This window comes from Oryctolagus cuniculus, chromosome 4, assembly GCF_051225735.1.
Source record: "Oryctolagus cuniculus isolate XC-2025 breed Fujian yellow rabbit chromosome 4, ASM5122573v1, whole genome shotgun sequence".
Taxonomy (NCBI): Eukaryota; Metazoa; Chordata; class Mammalia; order Lagomorpha; family Leporidae; genus Oryctolagus; species Oryctolagus cuniculus.
In genome coordinates, this window is record NC_142870.1 from 93231833 (window position 1) to 93255061 (window position 23229).

At 41.6% G+C, this 23229-nt stretch overlaps 1 protein-coding gene across 6 annotated transcripts in view; it reads left to right on the top strand.

The window, feature by feature from the left end:
- Positions 1 to 23229, top strand: part of YEATS2 (YEATS domain containing 2) — a 120662-nt gene that overhangs the window by 33181 nt on the left and 64252 nt on the right. For all 6 annotated transcript variants that reach the window (XR_016233195.1, XR_016233194.1, XM_070072402.2 and 3 more), the window contains 3 exons: positions 9069 to 9230; positions 17997 to 18108; positions 23121 to 23165. Coding sequence is in view for 4 of the 6 variants with exons in the window: in XM_070072402.2 (XP_069928503.1) it covers positions 9069 to 9230; positions 17997 to 18108; positions 23121 to 23165 (319 nt within the window). In the remaining 2 variants the exon portion in view is untranslated. The remainder of the gene's footprint in view (positions 1 to 9068; positions 9231 to 17996; positions 18109 to 23120; positions 23166 to 23229) is intronic.

Genomic DNA, 23229 nt, shown 5'->3' on the forward strand with positions numbered 1-23229 from the left:
GAGATGATTGGCTATAGAATGAAAATGCAAAACTCACACATACAGCTCTAAACTTCAACTTTGAGATCTTCATTTTTTTCTACACATTTTCATTCTTGGCAACTACCATTTATTTGTGATTGGTACTACTAACATGGAGACGAGATTCTTCTTCCTGTGAATGCATTTGTTTTTTATTGTTTCTTCTCAGAATGGAAATATTAAATGTGAAGGCTTTCTTTCATTTTTTTTTCTTCTCCAAAACTTGATTTTATGCCCTTTCTAATGACTGTGTAAGGCAAACCAAAGAGATGTGAATTAAACAAGTCATCAGGACATAAAACAGTGGATAAAGTCTTATTTCCAGTCATCCATTTATGTCAATACTTTGCATACAGACTCTTATTATCCCAGTAGTGCAGTAGGAAGAGGCCTCAGGGAATGTTCCTCCCAAGCTCTTAGTTGTTTGAAAAGTAAACTTGAGACTCTGCCTTCGTGTGTCTGCCTGTCTGACTTTAGAATAAAATTGTGCTTGTTGAAAATTTCTGAGGCAGGAGCTCTCATCCAAATGTGTTTTGTTAAGTGTGTAAGTTTATGCAAGTTTGGAGGAGCTTTTAATCTTCTGACCTAGTTCTTTCCTTCAGAGACTTAGCTAATTTCAAAATGGCTGATTTAGTTACCCAGACTGAAGTGTTTCTACCACAAGATTTTGGAGCAGTCCTCTGTGTCTTGAACAGTATGATCTCATGCTGTCTATGGGAGCTTCGTGCTTTCTGCCAAGTGTCTAGGACTGGATAAAGATGTTATAAATCTCGTCATAGCATAAGAATGTTATGCTGTGTAAATAGTTGGTCCAGATGTAAATAAGAGATTTACATAATCCCTTATGTAAATAGGGATTAAATTGATGAAGAAAAATTGATCTCGGTGGCCAAGATTTTAAGCAGTAGTAATTTTAAGTGATTTCTTCATGATTTTGTTTTCTGATCCCCTCCCTAATTAGAATTTTTTTTCTGTGCTCTTTTGTCACTTCTATTGTAAAATATGTTTTTTTCCTATTTTCATCTTTTTTTCCCAGAACAGACTAGAATCTCTTTAGGATAGCCACTGCATCTTGTTTGTTTTTGTACCTTACAGTACTTGGTATTTAGTAAATAATTGATGGATGAATAAATAGATGTCTATGAAAATTATAGTTGGATTTAATTATTGAGAATAAAGAGTTTAGAATTGTAGTAGTTATCTGGGTGAAACAAATATAAAAACAAAACTTCTGATTTCTAGTTCATGGGCTACTAATAAACACTATGAAGTACTTTAAAATCTGAGGATAGTACAAGCAAAGGTTCTTCACGTATGTTATAGTATTTAAATAGAAGCATTAAATAGGATTAAGGCAGTTAGGCATGTGTTTCATGGATTCTTTTAGAGTTAGCCTGCATTTAGCTGAGAGCACTGATATTCCATGTGAAATGCCAGAGTTTGGATCGTAACTGCAGTGAACAACAGATCAGCTCAGAAAAGGAGATGATTGTAGGTCTAGGTGCTCACCACAGAAGGCTGGGATAGACAGCACTGGGTTTTTGGTTGCTTGTTTTTTCAAATCATGTAAATTTGTGGTTTGATTTCAGTTTTGTTTTTGTTTTTTGAACTAAAACACTAGTTAACCATAGATTTCAAGTAGAAAAGGAATGAAGGGCGTGAGAGTATTTTTAAGTCTGCTGTGTTCTGGAATAGAGTGAAAGCATTGATTAATTTTAGATTTTGTTAAGTGTCTAACATATTTTGTTGAATCTCTAACATAACCATTAAAAGTATAGACATAGAGGCTTTAGCTTCCAGAGTAATGAGGGGAAAACATGAAATGAAAAAAAAAAAAAAAAAGATTCCATGAGCCGGCATGGTGGGGTGGCAGATCGGGCCACCATCTGTATTGCCAGCATCCCAAATGGGCACTGGTTCAAGTCCCAGGTGCATTACTTCCTATCCATCTCGCTGCTAGTGGCCTGGGAGAAGCAGCAGAGGATGGCTCAAGTACTTGGGCCCCTGTACTCACATGGAAGACACAGATGAAGCTCCTGGCTTCAGACTGATCCAGCTCTGGGTGTTGTGGCTATTGGGGAATATACCAACGGATGGAAGATTTCTCACTGTCTGCCTGTACCTTTCCCTCTCTAACTCTGCCTCTTAAATAATTTTTTTTTTTTTTTTTTTTTTTTTTTAACAGGCAGAGTGGACAGTGAGAGAGAGAGACAGAGAGAAAGGTCTTCCTTTGCGGTTGGTTCACCCTCCAGTGGCCACCGCGGCTGGCGCGCTGCGCTGATCCGAAGGCAGGAGCCAGGTGCTTCTCCTGGTCTCCCATGGGGTGCAGGGCCCAGGCACTTGGGCCATCCTCCACTGCACTCCCTGGCCACAGCAGAGAGCTGGCCTGGAAGAGGGGCAACCGGGACAGAATCCGGCGCCCACGAGGCGGAGAATTAGCCTGTTGAGCCACGGCGCCGGCCTAAATAAATATTTTTTTAAAAAAACTGATTCCAAAAGAAGAGAAGGGCAAAGGAGTGAATTTAGAGAAGAAAAAGCAAGACAAATAATGTGAATATAAATTTTTTTAGCCAGCGCCGCGGCTCACTAGGCTAATCCTCCGCCTTGCACACCGGGTTCTAGTCCCAGTCAGGGCGCCGGATTCTGTCCCGGTTGCCCCTCTTCCAGGCCAGCTCTCTGCTGTGGCCAGGGAGTGCAGTGGAGGATGGCCCAAGTCCTTGGGCTCTGCACCCCATGGAGACCAGGAGAAACACCTGGCTCCTGCCTTCGGATCAGTGCTGTGCGCCGGCCGCAGTGCGCCAGCTGTGGCGGCCATTGCAGGGTAAACCAACGGCAAAGGAAGACCTTTCTACTGTCTCTCTCTCTCACTGTCTACTCTGCCTGTCAAAAAAAAAAAATTTTTTTCTTTTTATAAGTCTGACTTACTTGAGAGAGAGAGTTACAGGCCGAGAGGGAGAGACAGAGAAAGGTCTTTCATCTACTGAGTCACTCTCCAAATGGCTGCCACGGCTAAAGCTGGGCCATTGTGAAGCCAGGAGCCAAGAGCTTCTTCCAGGTCTCCCATGTGGGTGCAGGGGCCCAAGCACTTCTGCCACTTTCCCAGGCCATTAGCAAGAAACCAGATCGTATGTAGAGCAGCTGGGAATTTAATCAGCACCCATATGGGGTGCTGGCACCACAAGCAAGGGCATAACCTACACCATAACAGTGGCCACAAATATAAATATACCAGCACTCATAAAATGTATGTGGATTTAATTGTCTAGATAGATAAAAGAAATTGTTGGATTGAGATAATATATCTAAAATTCAGCTGTTATTTATTCAATAAATAAATATTGGGGCCGGCGATGTGGCATAGAAGGTTAAGCCTCTGTCTGCAGCGCCACATCCCATTCAGGCTCCAGTTCATGTCCCGGCTGCTCCTCTTCTGGTCCAGCTCTCTACCTATGGCCTGGGAAAGCAGTGGAAGATGGCCCAAATACTTGGGCCCCTCCATCCACATAGGAGACTTGGAAGAAACTCTGGGCTCCTGGCTTCAGATCAGCCTAGTTCTGGCCGTTGTGGCCGTTTGGGGAGTGAACCAATGGAACAAAGACTTCTCTCTCCGTCTCTCCCTCTCTCTGTCTGTAACTCTAAGTCTCAAATAAAATAAATAAATCTTTTTAAAAAATGAAGGTAAGTAAGTAAATAAAAAAACATTTGCCTGGGACTGGCGCTGTGCGTACCTAGCTAAAGCCCCGGCCTGCGGTGCTGGCATCCCATATGGGTGCTATTTCAAGTCTGGCTGCTCTACTTCTGGTCCAACTCTCTGCTAGGGCCTGGGAAAGCAGCAGAAGATTCCCCAAGCCCTTGGGCCCTTGCACCCGTGTGGGCGTCCTGGAGGGTGCTCTTGGCTCCTGGCTTCAAATCAGCTCAGCTCTGACCGTTGTGGCCATTTCTGGGGTGAACCAGCAGATGGAAGACCTCTCTGTCTGTCTCCCTCTCTCTCTGCAACTCTGCCTTTCAAATAAATAAATAAAATCTTTAAAAAAAAAAAAGAAAAGAAAAGCATTTGCCTGGCTGGTAACAGTCCAATAGAAAACCAAGGTATTATGCTATTAGGCAAACTAGATTAAAAGCATTGATGGGGTAAGACAGTTACTCCATAATGAAAATAGCTTCTACTACCAAGAAGATATAAAATTCTAAACTGCTGTGCACCTGATAATGTAGTCTTAAAATGTCTAAACCAAAATTGATAGAAGGGGATAAATTACCAGAAGTTCTGACAAACTCTGAAAGATTTTACATACCTCTTTGCAGCAATAGATATATCAAACAAAATATAGATAAGGGTATGAAATTCTTAAAAATTTTTGTTGATTGATTTGAGAGAAGAGAGGCATGTACAGACAAGTATATGGTCAAGTGGTCAGAATGAAAATTCTCATTCACTGGTTGACTCCTCAGATGCCTAGAGCCAGGAGGGCAAAGCCTTGGATCATTCCTGCTACCTCTGAAACCTGCATTAGTAGGAAGTTGAAATTAGGAGGCAGAAATAGGAGGCAGAGTTAGGAACTGAACTCAGCTACTCCAGTATGGGATGCAAGCATCTTTTTTTTATTATTAAAATTATTTATTTTGTTTGAAAGGCAAAGTTAGAGATGGAAGGACAGAGAAAGAGCTTGCATCTGCTGGTTTACTTCCCAAATGTTTGACTGCAACCATTGAGGCTGGGCCTGGCCAGAGCCAGGTGCCTAAAACTCCATCCCGGTCTTCAGTGTGGGTGGCAGGGCCCAAGTACTTGGGTCATTTTCTGTTTCGTTCCCAGGTGCATTAGCAGGGAGCTGGATGGGAAATGGAGCAACCGAGACTTGAACCAGCAGTCATAGATGATGCCAGTGGCATTGTAGGTGGTGGCTTAGCTCACTGAACCACAACTTTAGCCCCAAGGGATTTAGGCATCTTAATCAGAATCTTCACCACCAGGTCAAATGCCTGCCCTGCTACATGAGCATATAAAAAAATTGCACATCAGTTAACCAAGGTTTCTCTTATATACGCATATGAAGCATTACATGTGACAGTCACAAAAAAACTTTTAAGTTCATAAGAGGTATTTATGAAAATTAATTCCACAGTGAGAAATGAAGTAAGCTCCCCAAGTAGCAAGAGAATTTTTTTCCAGAATTTATTTGAGAGGCAGAGTTACAGACAGATGGATGGAGAGACAGAAAGGTCTTCCATTTGCTGATCCACTCCCCAGATGGCTGCAATGGCTGGAGCTGAGCTGATCTGAAGCTGAGAGCCAGGAACTTCCCCTTGGGCCATCTTCCACCTCCCTCTCAGGCCCCAAGCAAACAGCTGGGTTGGAAGAGGAGCAGCCAGGACATGAACCAGTGACCATACAGAAAGCTGGCACCACAGATGGAGGCTTAACTTACTGTGCTACTATGCTGGCCCTTATCAGAGGACTTAACATTAGGCAGATTATTTTTTCTGACCGTAGTGCAGTAAAGTCAGAAATCAATGACAAGTAGATGTGACTATAGATGCTGCACTGTTAGAGGTAAGAAGAAACTATGGACATCTTACACTACTGCATTTGAAAATCAGATGAAATGGATAAATTCCTAGAAGAATACAGCATAATCAGAATGACTCAAGAAAGGAAAAACTGTGAATAGTCTTAGAATGTCTCAAGTAAGTTAAGCATTCCCATCACAAAGCCAAAACAGGAGGCCTAGACTTCCTTACAAGTTGAGTAGACAGGTAATTCCAATTGTATGTAAAATCTGCTGGAAAATAAGAGACAGCATTTGTCAATGTATGTGTGAGAGCAGTTTAACTTTGTTAATAAGATCAGACAATGAGTTTCCATGAAAGTACATTAATATTCTTAGATGCAAAAATACTGAACAAAATAATTATCAAGCCGAATTTAGTAGCTATATAGAAATGATAAAACATTTAGCCAAGAGGTGCAAGTTTGAGTTAATATTAAAAAATGATAAATATAATTAACCTCATTAGCAAATTAAAGGAGGAAAATAGAATTACTTCAAAAGATACGGAAGCAACATCTGACAAAACTTAACATCCATTTATCATGTTTCTTGACATACTAGGAATTTAGTTAATTCAGATAAAAAATATCTTCAAAAAACCTACCTGAAATATCATGCTCAGTGATAAACTATTAAGAAGCCTTCTCTTTAGGATCAGAGACAAGACAAGAGATGTCTGGCATTACTGCTAGTATTCAGCCTTCCACTTGGCGATGCTGAGGTGGTCAGATTTTTTAAAAGCATGAGAATTAGAAAAGAAGCGAATGCCATAACAGTTGTCGTTATGATTAACAGTTGGTATGATTGTGTACATTGAACACAAACAAGTTTTATATTTTTTTTTTCATTTTTTAGTTATTTGAAAGCGTTAGACAGAAAGATCTTCCTTTTGTTGGTTCACCCCGCAAATGGCTGCTACAGCTGGAACTATGCTGATCTGAAGCCAGGAGCCAGGTGCTTCCTCCTGGTCTCCTATGCGGGTGCAGGGCCCAAGCACTTGGGCCATCCTCCACTGCCTTCCCAGGCCACGGCAGAGAGCTGGACTGGAAGAGAAGCAACTGGGACTAGAAGCTGGTACCCATATGGGATGCCAGGGCTGCAGGCAGAGGATTAACCAAGTGAGCCATGGCGCCAGCCCCCACAATTTTTGATGAAATTTTAGATTAATAGGTTAGCAAGGTTATTGAATACCTTATCAGTACACAAATGTTGATTGTTTCTGTATGACAGCCACAAACTTGAAGGCATGATCTAAATTTTTTTAAAATTTTATTTATTTAAAGACAGATCTGCCATCCACTGGTTCACTTCCCAAATACCTGCAACAACTGAGACTGTGCCAGGCTAACACCAGGAGCCAGGAACTTAATTCAGTACGTGAACCATTGCCTTCTGCCTCCCATGGTGTTCAGCAGCAGGATGCCAGGTCTAGGAGTGGAGCCAGAACTCCAATCCCCAACTGCTCTGATACGGGATTCAGGTGTTCCAGGTGACAGCTTAACCACTGTGTCAGACTGTTTGTCCTAGAAACAGTCACTTTAAAAAATTTATTTTTTTATTTTTGACAGGCAGAGTGGACAGTGAGAGAGAGAGACAGAGAGAAAGGTCTTCCTTTTGCCGTTGGTTCACCCTCCAATGGCCGCCGCGGCTGGCACACTGCGGCCGGCGCATCGCACTGATCCGAAGCCAGGAGCCAGGTGCTTTTCCTGGTCTCCCATGCGGGTGCAGGGCCCAAGCTCTTGGGCCATCCTCCACTGCACTCCCGGGCCATAGGAGAGAGCTGGCCTGGAAGAGGGGCAACTGGGACTAGAACCTGGTGTGCTGGCGCCGCAAGGCGGAGGGTTAGCCTAGTGAGCCACGGCGCTGGCCTAAATTTTTTTTTTTTTTTTTTTTTTTTTTTTTTTTTTTTTACAGGCAGAGTGGACAGTGAGAGAGACAGAGAGAAAGGTCTTCCTTTTGCCGTTGGTTCACCCTCCAATGGCCGCCGCGGCTGGCACACTGCGGCCGGCACATCGCACTAATCCGAAGCCAGGAGCCAGGTGCTTCTTCCGGTCTCCCATGCGGGTGCAGGGCCCAAGCACTTGGGCCATCCTCCACTGCACTCCCGGGCCACAGCAGAGAGCTGGCCTGGAAGAGGGGCAACCGGGGCAGAATCCGGCGCCCCGACCGGGACTATAACCTGGTGTGCCGGCACCGCAGGCAGAGGATTAGCCCACTGAGCCACGGTGCCGGCCCCTACAAACAGTCTTAAAAGATGCTTTTACTGGGGCTGGCACTACGGTGCAGCAGGTTAAAGCCCCAGCCTGCAGTGCCAGCATCCCATATGGGCACCAGTTCAAGTCCTGTCTGCTCCACTTCCCATCCAGCTCTCTGCTATGGCCTGGAAAAGCAGTAGAAGATGGCCCAAGTCCTTGGGTCCCTGTACCCATGTGGGAGACCTGGAAGAAGCTCCTGGCTTCTGGCTTCAGATCAGCTCAGCTCTGGCCATTGTAGTAATTTGGGAAGTGAACCAGCAGAAGATTCTCTCTCTCTCTCTATCTTGCTCTGTAACTCTTTCAAATAAATAAAATAAATCTTAAAAAAACAAAGATGCTTTTATTATATAAAGAAAAATGTAAAACATAGAATAAATTAGCTGAAAGACATGGTGGCGTTTCATTAGAACTTATAAAACCTTTGCTAAGGACATGAGAAAACTAAATACAGCAGTGTACCTTATTCATGGAGAGTAAGACTCAATATTGTAAAGATGTTGCTTCCTGCCAAATTGATCTGTAGGTATTGCAATTAAAATCTCATCAGGGGTCATGAAATTCATAGGCTGATTCTTACAAGTGAGAACAAAGAGCAAAGAATCCCATGTGGAGGGACCCAAGGACTTGGGCCATCTTCTACTGCTTTCCCAGGCCATGGCAGAGAGCTGGATCAGAAGTGGAACAGCCGAGACTCGAACTGGCGCCCATATGGTTTGCTGGCACTGCAGGTGGCAGCTTTACCTGCTACACCATAGTGCTGGCCCCACCATGTTAGTTTTTACCGTAATCACAACATAAGGTCATGGCATCATTTATCTGTCATACAGCAGGAAACCAGTTGCCACCACCTTGGCAGCAGTGAGTAACTGAAAGCTGTAGCACTTTGAAACCTGAGTTAAGTCAACCCAAAGTCCATTTGTTCTTTAACCCGGGGGTAAATACAGGCCCATATATTTCTACCTCAGGTACCCACTTGGCAGGAAAAACAAGTGTTTTTTTTTTTCTTTTTTTAGTTTCAGGCTGATAATTAGGGAACAACAAACTAAAGGAGTACCCCTTAGACCAAAACAAACCCAAAGTAATAAAAAATCTTTAGAATAGCTAAAATTATTAACTTGCCAAGATTCAGTTTGTTTGGTTAGGTGATATGACTGTTAAATATCACTGGGATTTTAATTTTAAGAGTTAATTGTTTTGTTCAAAGGAAAAGGAATTCAGATTTCTGTTTCTTTCCCCCCTCTAGGTATATACCTCCAGATAAGAGGGAAGAAAATGACCAGTCAACCCATAAGTGGATGGTGTATGTCCGAGGGTCTCGTAGAGAACCCAGCATTAATCATTTTGTCAAGAAAGTTTGGTTCTTCCTTCATCCCAGCTATAAACCAAATGACCTTGTGGAAGTTAGGTAAGTACACTTGAGAAATTTAACCTAAAAAAGAAAAGGTGTACAGAAGTGGAAGAACAGTTACTTACCTCCAGCACGTTCTCTGGAAATTCTTCTATTAATAATTTACCCAGATTGGTTCTTAGTCATAATACAGTTTTAGCTGGCTTTCTCCTTGTAGATTACTGTCTCACTGAACAGGCACTGCCACTCCTGCTAATTACCCTACTCATTATATTAGCTGATTCTCCTCCCTTCTGCAAATAGTGAAACTTGAGTACATAGATATGTGTAGAAAATTATACTGCTTTCTGTGAATATCAAAATATAATAAATGTAGAATTCTGACATTATGGTAATATTTCATGTTGAAAATTCCCCATGGTCATTCGCAGAAATAACCCCAATGAGATTTTTTTCTCTATATATAATAAGCTAGTATAGTTGTTTGTTGATGTTTTAAAAGAAGGAATGGTAATGTGCATGTTGTTACGAAGCTTGCTCGTATCATTTAGATGTCTTTGCATCTTTATATAATGTTACATGTCATATATATGCATTCATTGTATGAATGTGCTGTGGAAGTGGTTGTGGTTTATTATAAGTGAACTCCTAGGTCCTCTGCTCTGTTTGGAGCACTTCTTTAACTCCTGTTGTCTCCCAAGGACCTCACTGCTTCTGTAGCTTTTTCAAGTGGCAGCTGTTTTTTTCCTCCCACACATCTTGTTCTGTTGGGTCCCCTCTTGTTCATAGTTGTGGCTTCCAAACCACTTTTCTCCCTTCTCTCTGAAAAACACCACAGCTGGTTTGAAGTCCTCTCTGACTTGCTGCTTCTCCTTTGTTGTGATTATCCACTCATGTCCCAAGTCCCTTCCCTCTTTCAAAAGTGGTTTTAGCATGTGATTAACAGTACTCTTGCCATCATTCTTACGGAAGAATGCATATAGACAATTCATCCCAAATTCTGTTTTCTCAGTTATTGTTTTTGTCATTTATTTAATGAGTAGGTTATTATAGTGATACACTGTAGAGGAATCCAGCTGAGTAAGGAGAAAAGAAAATTACATAAGAGCAGTGGAAGAACGACTTGATGAATAAGGAATGGTGTTGGAAAGATAGAATTTGGTGGTCATAAAATGGAACACGGGACAAGCCTTGTGGCGTGGTGGGTTAAGCCTCTGCTGCAGTGCCAGCAACCCATTTGGGCACAGTCCCTGCTGCTTCACTTCCAATCCAGCTCCATGCAGATGTGCCTGGGAAGGCAGTGGAGGATGGCCCAAGTGCTTAGGCCTCTGCCTCAACTTGGGAGACCAGGAAGAAGCTCTTGGTTCCTGGCTGTGGCTGTTTGAGATGTGAACCAGCAAGTGAAAGATCCCTTTCTTTTGAACTCTGCCTTTCAAATAAATAAATAAGTCTTAAAAAAAATGAAAGTATGGCCGGCGCCGCGGCTCACTAGGCTAATCCTCCGCCTTGTGGCGCCGGCACACAGGGTTCTAGTCCCGGTCGGGGCGCCAGATTCTGTCCCGGTTGCCCCTCTTCCAGGCCAGCTCTCTGCTGTGGCCCGGGAGTGCAGTGGAGGATGGCCCAAGTGCTTGGGCCCTGCACCCCATGGGAGACCAGGATAAGTGCCTGGCTCCTGCCATCAGATCAGCGTGGTGCGCCGGCCACAGTGCGCCAGCCGCGGCGGCCATTGGAGGGTGAACCAGCGGCAAAGGAAGACCTTTCTCTCTTGTCTCTCTCTCCCACTGTCCACTCTGCTTGTCAAAAAAAAAAAAAAAAAAAAAAAAAAAACGAACGAACGAACACTTGGAAATGAGGTTTATATAGGTCTATAGAGAACATTTATCTTTATGTGGATAATAGTATCCCATTTATCATCTGATCTATTCTTTCCCTACATCTAATACACACTAAGTTCCCACATAAACATGGAAATGGTTCTAGACTCTTAATATTTATACTGTTTGATTTATAGCATATTCTGATACTTCATTGAGTATGTTCCCCTTGTTGTCATTATTTAATATCTTTTTGCTTGGCCATCTTATGTGTTTTTTTCAAATAACTTTAGAATCAAATTTTTAAGTTACAGATTGGAATTGTTCTGGATTAATGATTATCACCTTGTTAATTAGTGTATCTACCCAAGAGAATCAAGTAGCGTTCTAGTTTTCCAGTGCAAATGAGATTTTTCTTTCTTTTACTATTTATAAAACTTCTTCGTTTTACTAACATTTTACTAAGAAGTGTGTTGAGGCTGGCGCCGCGGCTCACTAGGCTAATCCTCCACCTAGCGGCGCCGGCACACCGGGTTCTAGTCCCGGTCGGGGCGCCGGATTCTGTCCCGGTTGCCCCTCTTCCAGGCCAGCTCTCTGCTATGGCCCGGGAGTGCAGTGGAGGATGGCCCAAGTGCTTGGGCCCTGCACCCCATGGGAGACCAGGATAAAAAAAAAAAAAAAAAAAGTGTGTTGATACCCTGTTTTATTACAGTAGTAGAGTTTAATTGAGAAAGGAACAATGTTACTCTTCAGTTTTCAGTGTTGAAAAGACCTTGTCTGTGATCTGGTTTAACTGTCTGTGTGATGTAGGAATCCTTCGAGAAATGTACCGTACAAGTACTATTGTTGTATAGTGGATAAAGCTGCTGCTTGCAAGGCTGGCATCCCATAGCAGAGTGCCAGTTCACAGCTCAGCTACTCTACTTCTGATCCAGTTTCTTGCTAATGTGCTTGGGAAGCAATGGATGATAGTCCAAGTACTTGGGCACCTGCCACGCATGTGGGAGACTAGGATAAAGTTCTGGCTTCAACTTAGACCTGCCTCTATCACTCTACTTTTCAAACAAATATCTTCTTTTTAAAAAATGTATTTGAAAGGCAGAGTGACAGTGACAGAAGGATCTTCCATCCATTGGTTCACCCCAAAATGGCTACAGTGGCCAGGGCTAGGCCAGGCCAAAGCTAGGAGCCAGGAGCTTTATCTTGGTCACCCAGATGGGTGCAGGGACCCAAGTACTTGGCCATCCTCTGCTGCTTTCCCAGGTGCATTAGCAAGGAGCTGGGCTGGAAGTGAAGCAGCCGGGACTTGAATATGGGTTGCTCTTTAGGGAGGGATGCCAGCATCGCAGGCAGTAGCTTTACCTGCTGTACCACACCAGCACCAAAGTAAATGAATTTTAAAGATAAAAAGAAATGCTGAGCCGGCGCCGTGGCTCACTAGGCTAATCCTCCGCCTTTCGGCGTCAGCACACTGGGTTCTAGTCCTGGTCGGGGCGCCGGATTCTGTCCCGGTTGCCCCTCTTCCAGGCCAGCTCTTTGCTGTGGCCTGGGAGTGCAGTGGAGGATGGCCCAAGTGCTTGGGCCCTGCACCCCATGGGAGACCAGGATAAGTACCTGGCTCCTGCCATCGGATCAGTGCGGTACGCCGGCCGCGGCAGCCATTGGAGGGTGAACCAACGGCAAAAGGAAGACCTTTCTCTCTTTCTCTCACTGTCTACTCTGCCTGTAAAAAAAAAAAAAAAAGAAAGAAATGCTGTGTATAACTAGTGCAGCATTCAACCTCTCCTAGAAAACCACTGATGGCCTTGACCTATGTTCTTTGCATGGAATATAGCCTTTTTCCCTTTTGTCGCTTGTACACATGTGGACACACATGCATACCCACACACACACTGTGGGCATTTTTTTGAAGTTCTACTTTTTTAGCCTTCAAGATGTAAATCAGGGTTAATTCCTCAGGAATTCTTCCTTCTACTTTCTTCCACAGGTTAAATTACAGCAAATGATCATTTACTTGAATGCTTGGGATGTTAACAATATTTTATAGTTTAACAGTAGTCTAAGTTTAGTTATCCCAACTCCAGGTGAGCAGTATTTTAGTGAGTTTGGTGAAAAATAGATTTAAAAAGTGCTATTTTTATAATATTAAAATATATTTTTCAATGTCCATAAAATATATATGTTTTTCAATGTCCATATCAACAAGATATTCCCTTAACTGGTAAAAATTAAAGTACATTGTCCCAGAAAAACATTTTTATAATGTGAGTCACTAAAAATGTGTTAACCATATTTTTTATTGATGGTGAATATCTGATTCATTAAAAAGGGATTAAAAATCATTGCATAAAACCCTTAGTACTTAGTGATATAAACCAATATCTGTTTTATTTGCCAATCGGGAAAACTGCTCCCAGGTGTGGCCCAGGCCCACCTAGAGAGCTAACCTAGCTACATGATCTTCAAGCTGATTGGCAGAAATGTGCCTGAGGGTCCCACCGCCTGCTAGAAGTCAGGCTAACTGCATGGGCTAGGCTAGGCAGGCAGCCTCACGGGATCACCCACACAGTCCCTTTTCACATTTCTCTTTCTGTCTGTTTATCTGCAATATCTTCTGTTAGTAGTAAATGAACTTTGTTATGTGAAATTTCTCAGATTTGACATTATTTATTTATTTATTTATTTTTTTGACAGGCAAAGTGGATATAGAGAGAGACAGAGAGAAAGGTCTTCCTTTTTGCCATTGGTTCACCCTCCAATGGCCACCACGGCTGGTGTGCTGCAGCCGGCGCACCGCGCTGATCTGAAGGCAGGAGCCAGGTGCTTTTCCTGGTCTCCCATGGGGTGCAGGGCCCAAGCACTTGAGCCATCCTCCACTGTACTCCCTGGCCACAGCAGAGAGCTGGCCTGGAAGAGGGGCAACCGGGACAGAATCTGGCGCCCCGACCGGGACTAGAACCCAGTGTGCCGGCGCCACTAGGTGGAGGATTAGCTTATTGAGCCGCAGCGCCAGCCTATATTTGACATCATTTAAATAGCTCCTGCCAGTTAGTTTCAGTCTGATCCATGCCACTCTGACAGTATGTTGTAGACTAGCCACTGTGATGTAACTGATCAGTTAGTTTTTCACAGCCTCGTGAAACATACCATTACCACACACTTTTCCCAACACAGATCACACTTTATTAACAATAAATATAGGATTTTAAGTAGATAGATTTTAAAGAGATCCTTGTTTAGAACTCCCTAGAGAAATCAGTTGTGGTGGTAAACCATATCTCTATTCTTGATACAGGGGATCTGTATAAGTCTTATTATGATATTAGTTTTCATGTCTGTCTCTTTACTAGAATTAGAGCTTCTTGATGTTTGGAATGTTGTCTTATTTAAATCAGAATGTAACAGTTCTTTGCAGCTAGTAAAATATTCAAATCTGAGTAAATTACTGAGTTTATATGATGGGCTAACCCATTTGTCAGTGGCTATGTGTGTTCAGAAGATGTTAATTATATTGAGTAGAGATCTAGTGTCCTCTCACTTCTAAATGGTAAAGTTTTATATGCCTGTGACTCCACACAGAATCACAATGTCCTCTCCATGTAGCTGATGTTCAGATACTTAGAAGCAACTGTTGGCTCTTCTAGTCTTCTGTATGAATTGTACACATTATTTGTCAGTGTACATTTGTGACTTTGTTTTACTGTCTTTTGCTGTCCAGGTTATAGTCCCTGACACATTCCAGTTTATGTGTATTTTTAAAATATTGTTCTTTTTAGAACTTAATATGTTATTTTACCAAGTGTCTAATTTGATGAGGGGAGGGCATTTGGCAAAGCAATTAAGTTATCTTTTGGTATTTCTACATCCCATATCAGAGTGTCTGGTTTAAGTTTTGGCTACAGCGCTTTGAATCAACTTCCTGCTAATGCACACCCTGGGAGTCAGTAGCTGCTAGCTCAAGTACCTCAATCCCTGCCACTTGTGTGGGAGACTGAGCTTGAGTTCCAGGCCCCTGACTTGAGCCTGGCCCACTTTTGGATATTGGAGGCATTTGGGGAGTGAACTAATGGATGGAAGATCTCCATGATTCTCTCTGTTGCTCTCTTTGTGCCTCTCTGATTTGAAATAAAAATGAAAAATAAATAAATAAAACTTGTTAAAAGTGTAGGGGGCAGCATTGTGGCGCAGCAGGTTAGGTGGCTGCCTATGATGCTGGCATCCCATATCAGTGCCAGTTTGAGTCCCAGAAGCTCCACTTCTGATCCAGCTCCTTGCTAATGTGCCTGGGAAAGCAGCAGAATATGGGCACTTACTTGGGCCCCTGCTTCCGTGTGGGATACCCTGATGGATTTCCAGGCTCTTGGCTTCAGCCTGGCTGTTGTGGTCAATTGGGGAGTGAACCAGTAGATGCAAGGTTAATCTCTTGCCCCTCTGTCTCTTCCTCTCTGTAACTCTGCCTTACAAATAAACAGAACTTTTAAAAATATGTAAGTAATTTGATGAATAGAGTAGAACTTTTGCAGTTGCCTTGAAACTCAGTGTTAACCATATTTCTAGATCAACACACAGATATGTTTCTCTTGCACGCTAAATCTCCTTATCACAGCACGTTACTTGATGAAGAGCGTCAGTAGATTCTGCTCCCATAGAAGCCTCTTTTTCACATTTGGTTCAGTTGTCATGACTGTCTTTGCCAACTTCCTAAATGCTGAGATTGTCAATTTGACTTTTAGCTGCAAGACTGTCATGAAATGTGTGCTAAGCTCAGGGCTTGATATAGGATCACAAAGAACATGTGGTCCTTTTTAGTGGATTATTCCTGCTCTTGGTGCTTCTGAGACTAGACTGGATTAGGCCCACAGAAAGCATTCTAGTGAGGCTTTTCAAAAAGTTTTTCTGTGTTTTCATTCAGTTCATATGTATTCAGAAATGTCATGGGAGTTTGTGCAGCTGTACCACCCAGTAGAAACACATTGTGAGCCATGTATGCAATTTTAACTATGGTTATGCTATTTTAGGCTACTTTATTAGATGTCAAGTGGACTTGCTGTGCCCTGCACTAGTCCAACAGTCTCTAGTCTTGCTAGAGTGTGCCTAGAGGAGAGCAGCTTGGGAAGTAAGACCTGCTGGCAGGGTGATGTGGCCTCGGCTGCTGGTTAAACCACAGCCCCTGAAGCCTCTCCCTTGAGTTTGAATCCTGACTCCACCAGTTATTTGTTGTGTGACCTTGGGAAGTTAGTTATTCAGCCTCACCGCTTCAGAGGGGATGTGTCATACTGTGGTTGTAAAGCGTAGATAAGTTAATAGATAAAAAGGCCTTAGAACAGTGGTGGGTCATAGGAGACACTGCTCAGTATTGCTGCTGCCTGCTGTTATAAGGAACAGAGTAATTTGTCCTGGAGAGATTAGGGGAGTGTTTTAGTTCTTTTGAAGGTCTTTTATGTGAATGAAGAATTTATTCTTTGTGATTCTGAATGGCTACCTGGAACCAACAGGAGAGAGATAAAGGAAATCTTTTGGTAACAGAGCTGTTCAGAAATGTAATGGAGTCTGAGTTTGTGGTCACTAGGGAATGATTCTCAAAGACTGGCTAGCTATTTGATTTGAGTAGTTGAGTAAGGAGTTGTATCCATTCTATATTTCTAATAAATGTGGTGTTTTTTTCTTGGTCATTGATATTTCACTTTTTATGAGGAATTTAAAAATAATTCTGTTTAGGGAGGCAGTCTTTGTATGAAATAACATCTTTTGAAGAGTGAGATTTCCACAGATTATGTCATATCTTTTGGTAGGTGTTAGATTCCTTGTTTGCTTCCAGAAACACAGTTGAGGAGAAATTTCCTGTTAAAGGATTGCTTTTCCCAGCTTTGTGTGGTTTGTGCCTTCCCTAGGCAGTCAGTCCATCCTCTCTGCCTGTCCACTGGAGGTTAGCCAATGTATATAAGTTGAGGAACATACCCAATTTATCATCTCATTGTGAGAAAACTTCAGCCAACAGTGTGATTGAGATGTTGCACAGTGAGCTTAGATTGTCCACTTAACTTTACTGAAATTTAAATGAACAACCAATAGCTTTCCATTCATTACTCCTCTTCAGACTCCTCCAGCTCTCGCGTTCTTAGACTTTGCCCTTACTGAGTCTGTGTGTTTTTAGTTTTCCAGAACTACACCCCATTGAAAGTAACTTTTTTACTACAGTCTTTTTATTGTAATAATTCCAAGCCAGAGATTCCTAACATTTTCTAAAGGCATTCTGTTTGATCCCCATGAGCTCAAACCATGTTGAGTACTTAAAGATTTCTCAATTAAATTTCTAAGATTTTTATTACAGAAAAATTTAAACATATATAAAACAAAATAGTATAATGAACCTTCATTTACCCATCACCAATCAGTAAGTTTATCAGTAATATTGCATTAATTCCCTCTTTTTCCCCCCTTCACAAATTACATTGTGACTGAGACTTTAGTCCAATTAGCATTAATATATATCCCTCTACCTTAAAATCATAGTCAGCAAAGCAAATGGAGAAAATCATGTTGTGGACAGGTTATCTTTAAGTCCTCTTAGCAGACAGTTTCACATAAATTGTCCCTTTGTGATTGAGCATTTTCATTTGTTTTGTTTTTGCCTCAGTAGGCATAATTTGCAGGTATTGGATAGAGAACATGTACTTCATAGGCTGTGTCTGTCAAGTGCCTGTCCAAGAGACTGGCTCTGGAGTGTGACATTCATCACATCACACTCTGAATTATGAATATACAGGCTAAATCTCTTCACTTTAAGCATTCAGTATTTAGAAGTGTAATGTAGATTTGAGTTGAATTTTTCTTTCATAATTTAGCATGTTAGCAAAATTCACCATGTTGATTTAGCTTCAAATGAGGAAACCTAAATGATTCTCAGAAGGACTTTGAGTTTCTAGTTTACCCATTATGAGAGAGCTTTTCCTCTCTAGCAACAAGAGCATGAACATGGATGAATGTGTTAATATCTGCTTTTCTCTAGAGAGCCTCCTTTTCACCTGACCAGAAGAGGCTGGGGTGAGTTTCCTGTCAGAGTTCAAGTTCACTTTAAGGACAGCCAGAACAAACGGATAGATATCATACATAATCTGAAGGTATTGTAACAATATTGTAGCAATGGCTCTAGAAATGAAATGTCTTTTCTCCACCTATTTAAGTTGATAGTGTTAGGCTTCCTGAGAGATGTAGCTAAGGACTCTGGGAGCAGGATAATCTTTTTGAATGTGTCATGCTTTCTACTACAATGGTTCTTTGTCCTCTGGGGAGGGTGTTGTTATCCAGCACAGTACAAGAATATATTCTTTAAAAAGATGAGCTAATTGATCAGACTTAAATCTTCAATCAGACCTCACCATTAAAGTGGTATTTGGGACTAAGTTGCTAAAATGTTTTTTTTTAATCAACTTACTTTTCTATAAATAAGGCTAATAATAAGCCTTGTTTGTAATCTCATAAGAATAAAAGCTATATATTTATCTCATAAGGACAAAAGTAGACGTTAACATGTTTTGGCAACTGTGAAGCACTATGCAAGATGACAGTGTATTGTAGAAATCCTTCATCGATCTATCCACATGGCTTATTATGCAGCCATTGTAAATGATATTTTATCAAGTAAATGAAAAGCATAGGATGACACTGTATATGAGGTCAACCATGCTTTTTTTAAAAAAAGAAAAAACACAGAAGAAATATAACATGATGTTGGAGCTGTTTCCCAGGCCCCTTTTTCTGTGTGTGCGTTTTGTACCATTTTTATAATGCTGTGCTATAATAAGTATGTTTAACTTTTATAGTTTGAAGACAGATCATTTTTAATGTTTCCAAGACTCTTTGTAGTGCTTTCATGTATATTTTTTATATATAATTTTAATATTGTACTTCTTCCAAAGCTCCTTTACTTTGTGATTTTTCATACTGTTCCCATTAATGGCTACCAAAATTAAACTAAGTAAAGTTGAGTCCATCTGTAGAATTCTCGTTTCATTCCTTTTGTTACCTCAGCCTTCAGGCATGTGAAATTTACCCTCCATTGGAGATAGTAGTGTTTAACTTAATGTTTGAGATATTTTCTAGACCTTATTACCTCAGAGAAGAAATGAAACAAAGTAATGAGCATACAGCCACTTTGTTCAGAGGGGCAGAATTCTGTCCCATTAGGAAGGTCTAAAATAGTTATACTTTTTTTTTTATCTTATTTTAAGCATTGCACATACACTTTGTGTTGTACCCAGACCAGCCCTTATTTCTAAAATAAAGGGAATTGCTTGGATAGTTTGCACATATTAAGTTGTACACATCACTCAGAGTTCCTGGCTTAAGATTATTGGACACCCAGTGTTTTCAAATGACAGTAAAGTATTTCTTGCCGGATTTCTTGGAAAACATGCTTTTATTATTTTGTTGTGTATTGGCCTTGAGACCATAAACACCTGTATTGCGTCTATATGGTCTTTATTTGTACTAGAATATAATTTTTCCCTGTTATTTCTGTGAGCCCTCAGAACCACCTTTGTTTTAAATATATGTTGAGTTGCAGATCATAATCTTCCTTGAACTCTATCCTTCTCCTTCCCTACTTTACTAGACTGTTACTCTTCTGTCTCCTGATGGGCTTCTGTAACCTCTCTCCTTTCCCCTGTCCATTCTGCCCCACAGTCAAGAGACTCCTCTCGGAAAACTTGATTGAGTTCCTGGTGTTCCAGTTCGCACTCTTCTGCCTGCTCTCCAGGGTCTTTTGTGTTTTGATGTAATATACTCCTCTGAATTATCTTGTACTACTCCCGTGCATGAGCATCCTGCTCCAGCCATGTCGCTCTGCTCGGGTCCTAGAAAAGCCCTGGACCTTATTCCCTTGTGTCTTTCTATGCTCTTCCCTTTTTCCAGTGTTTATTTGAATTCTTTCCATTCCTCAAGTTTCTGTGTAAGTTTTCCTGGCTGTTTAAGCCTGCAGTGATCTCCATAGCCTGAAAATCTGTAATACATAATGAAATATATTTGGTACTGAAAATATAACATTAAATACCAAATACTTGGGGCCAGCATTGTGGTACAGTGGGTTAAACTGCTACCTGGGATGCTAGCATCTTCTGTGGGCACTGGTTTGTGTCCCAGCTGCTTCATGTCCAATCTAGCTCACTGCTAATGCACCTAGGAAAGCAACAAGGATGATGGCCCAAGTACTTGGGCTCCTGCACCCATGTGGGAGACAAGTATGAAGCTCCTTGCTCCTGACTTCAGTCTGTCCCAAGCTTGGCCATTGTAGCCATTTGGGAAGCAAATCTGCAGATGGAAGATCACTCTCTTTGTTCCTCTGTCTCTAACTCTGCCTTTCAAATAAATAAATAAATCTTTATAAAAATGTTAAAAACTGTCAAGTGTTAGATAAATTTAGTTTCCGGGGGCCGGCACCGTGGCTCACTAGGTTAGTCCTCTGCCTGTGGCACCGGCATCCCATATGGGCTTTTGGTTCTAGTCCCAGTTGCTCCTTTTCCAGTCCAGCTCTCTGCTATGGCCCGGGAAGGCAGTGGAGGATGATCCAAGTGCTTGGGCCCTGCACCTGCATGGGAGACCAGGAAGAGGCACCTGGTTCCTGGCTTCACATTGGTGTAGCTCCAGCCGTAGCGGCCATTTGGGAGGTGAACCAAAGGAGGGAAGACCTTTCTGTCTCTCTCTCACTGCCTCTGTCAAATAAATTAATTAATTAATAAAAAAAATTTAGTTTCCAAAATGTGGGCAATTCTCCTGTCCTCCATCCTTTGACAAGTAATCACTTAACTTTTGGTTAACAATCACTGGAGCACAGCACTTTCCAAGATAACACATTGACCCATTTTGTAAATAAATTTTTATAAGGTTCTTTCATAAATTTACCTATAACTGCTCTTTAAAAAAAAAAACCTTAATCCCATTTGTTCTAGTTGATTTCTAAAATAATACAGAACAAGATTTTGTTTTATAGGAACCCTAAAAATGGTAATTTTCATGTCTCTCCTTACATCTTTTCCGCTCCTGACAAAACCTTTTCCTGTAGCAGGCATTGCTTGTGTGCTCTCTTTTCATTACTATGACCAAAATACCTGAGAGAAATTTTTAAGGAAGGAATTTGGTTTATTTCAGTGTAGTCTTGGAAATTGACCATCTTGATTGGTGGCCGGTTAGTCTGGCCTGAGGCTGACAGTGGTAGAGCATGTGCAAGGAAACATCGTGAAGCAGGAAGCAGAGAGAGAAGGAACTCACTGTGCATCTACCCTCTGTGTGGTCTCAGTTTATAAAGTCACCATGAGTCTTCACGGGGCCACACCCTATCATCGTAATCCAATCTAGTCACTTCCCAGAGCCCCACGTTTGGACAACATAGTTGGCTCAAGCCTCCACCCTAAATTCATTCAACATTAACGTTAATCCATTAACTGTTAACTAAGACTTTGGGATTTAAATGTCTGCATGAGGTTGTGGAGCTGCATTCTGTTTATTTTTTTTTTTTTTTAAACTTTTATTTAATAAATGTAAATGTCAAAAGTACAATTTTTGGATTTAATGGTTTCCTTACATAACCACCCTCCCACCCGCAAACCATCCTACTCCCTACTCCTACATCCATCTCCTGCTCCCTCTCCCATCCCATTCTTCATTAAGATTCATACATTCTGTTTAAAATATAACACTGTTTTTTCCAGTTCTCACTGTTTTGATAATATTCCTCTTAAAATTTGGTTTGAAGAATGGAACCTGCTGGTACAAGCTAGCAGTGTAATTTCTGAGCCCTGAAGAATATGAGAACTTCAAATCTATGGAAATTCACCACCCCTGCAAGATTTATTTATTTGAAAGGCAGAGAGACAGATCTTCCACATGTTGGTTCACTCCCCCAAATGGCCGCAACAGCCAGTGCTGGGCCAGGGCAAAGCTGGAACTGCTGGAACCAGGACTCCCATCTTGGTTTCCTATGGCAGAGGCCTAAGTACTGCCTTCCGAGGCACAATCGCAGGGAGCTGAATCAGAAACAGCAAGAGGGACTCAGACTGCCACTCTGATAGGGATGGCAGTGTGGCAAGCAGTGGCTAAACCTGCTGCACCACAATGCCTATCCTAGAATTCCTTTTTAACAAAATGATAGGATATACGTTATTTTAAAAAATAGGAATAAGAATTTAGCCTCTTTCTATATGAACTTAATTGTATTAATATTCTATGAATTTATTCTCCTTTCCTCAAAAACAAATCATTCCTAATGCTAAAATAAAGAAATTACACTTACACTACACTACACTACCTAAATATTTTTTCAAAAAACTTAAGTAATTGTTTCTTTGTATATTTGTATAACCTATCACTTAAAACATTTTCCTACAGTTTTTGTTAAGCATCATCTAAGTGGCTGCATAGAGCTTCAGAAACTGAAGACCCTGGTTTACTTAAGCACTCCTGCTACTGCACATTTACACTGTTGCAGTTTGTGGGTATAGATGCTGTTGCTGCAGCAAATGTCTTTTGGTGTAAAACTTACTCCGCTTCCAGATTTTCCTTAGGATATGTTTTTAGAAGTATATGATTTATAATGGGGCCTGCGCTGTGGCGCAGTAGGTTAAAGCCCTGGCCTGCAGTGCCAGCATCCCATATGGGTGCCAGTTCGAGACCCAGCTGCTCCACTTCTGATCCAGCTCTCTGCTATGGCCTGGGAAAGCAGTAGAAGATGGCCCAAGTCCTTGGGTCCCTGTATCTGTGTGGGAGACCTAGAAGAAGCTCCTGGCTCCTGGCTTCAGATTGGTGCAACTCTGGCCATTGCGGCCATCTGGGGAGTGAACCAGTGGATGGAAGACTCTCTGTCTCTACCTCTCTCTCTTTGTCTTTCAAGTGAATAAAATAAATCTTTAAAAACAAAAACAAAAAAAAGTATATGATTTATATTAAAATAAACAACTCTATGTGTAGGGCTGTTATTAACTCAGTGCTTTCCCTCAGAAAATGGAGTATTTCTGTTGAAATGATGAATAACCTACATCATGCAGTGTGAATATTTGTGGTGAGAGGTGTTTAAATGAGGTGATGTACTGTGATTACACGGCAGCACAATGACATTCAACATTCTCCTTTGTTTTAATAGCTGGACAGAACTTACACTGGCTTGCAGACTCTGGGAGCAGAGACGGTAAGTATTTTTCCTATAATATTATATGAGAACAAGTAGGATGAAAATTGATCATTATTTTTAA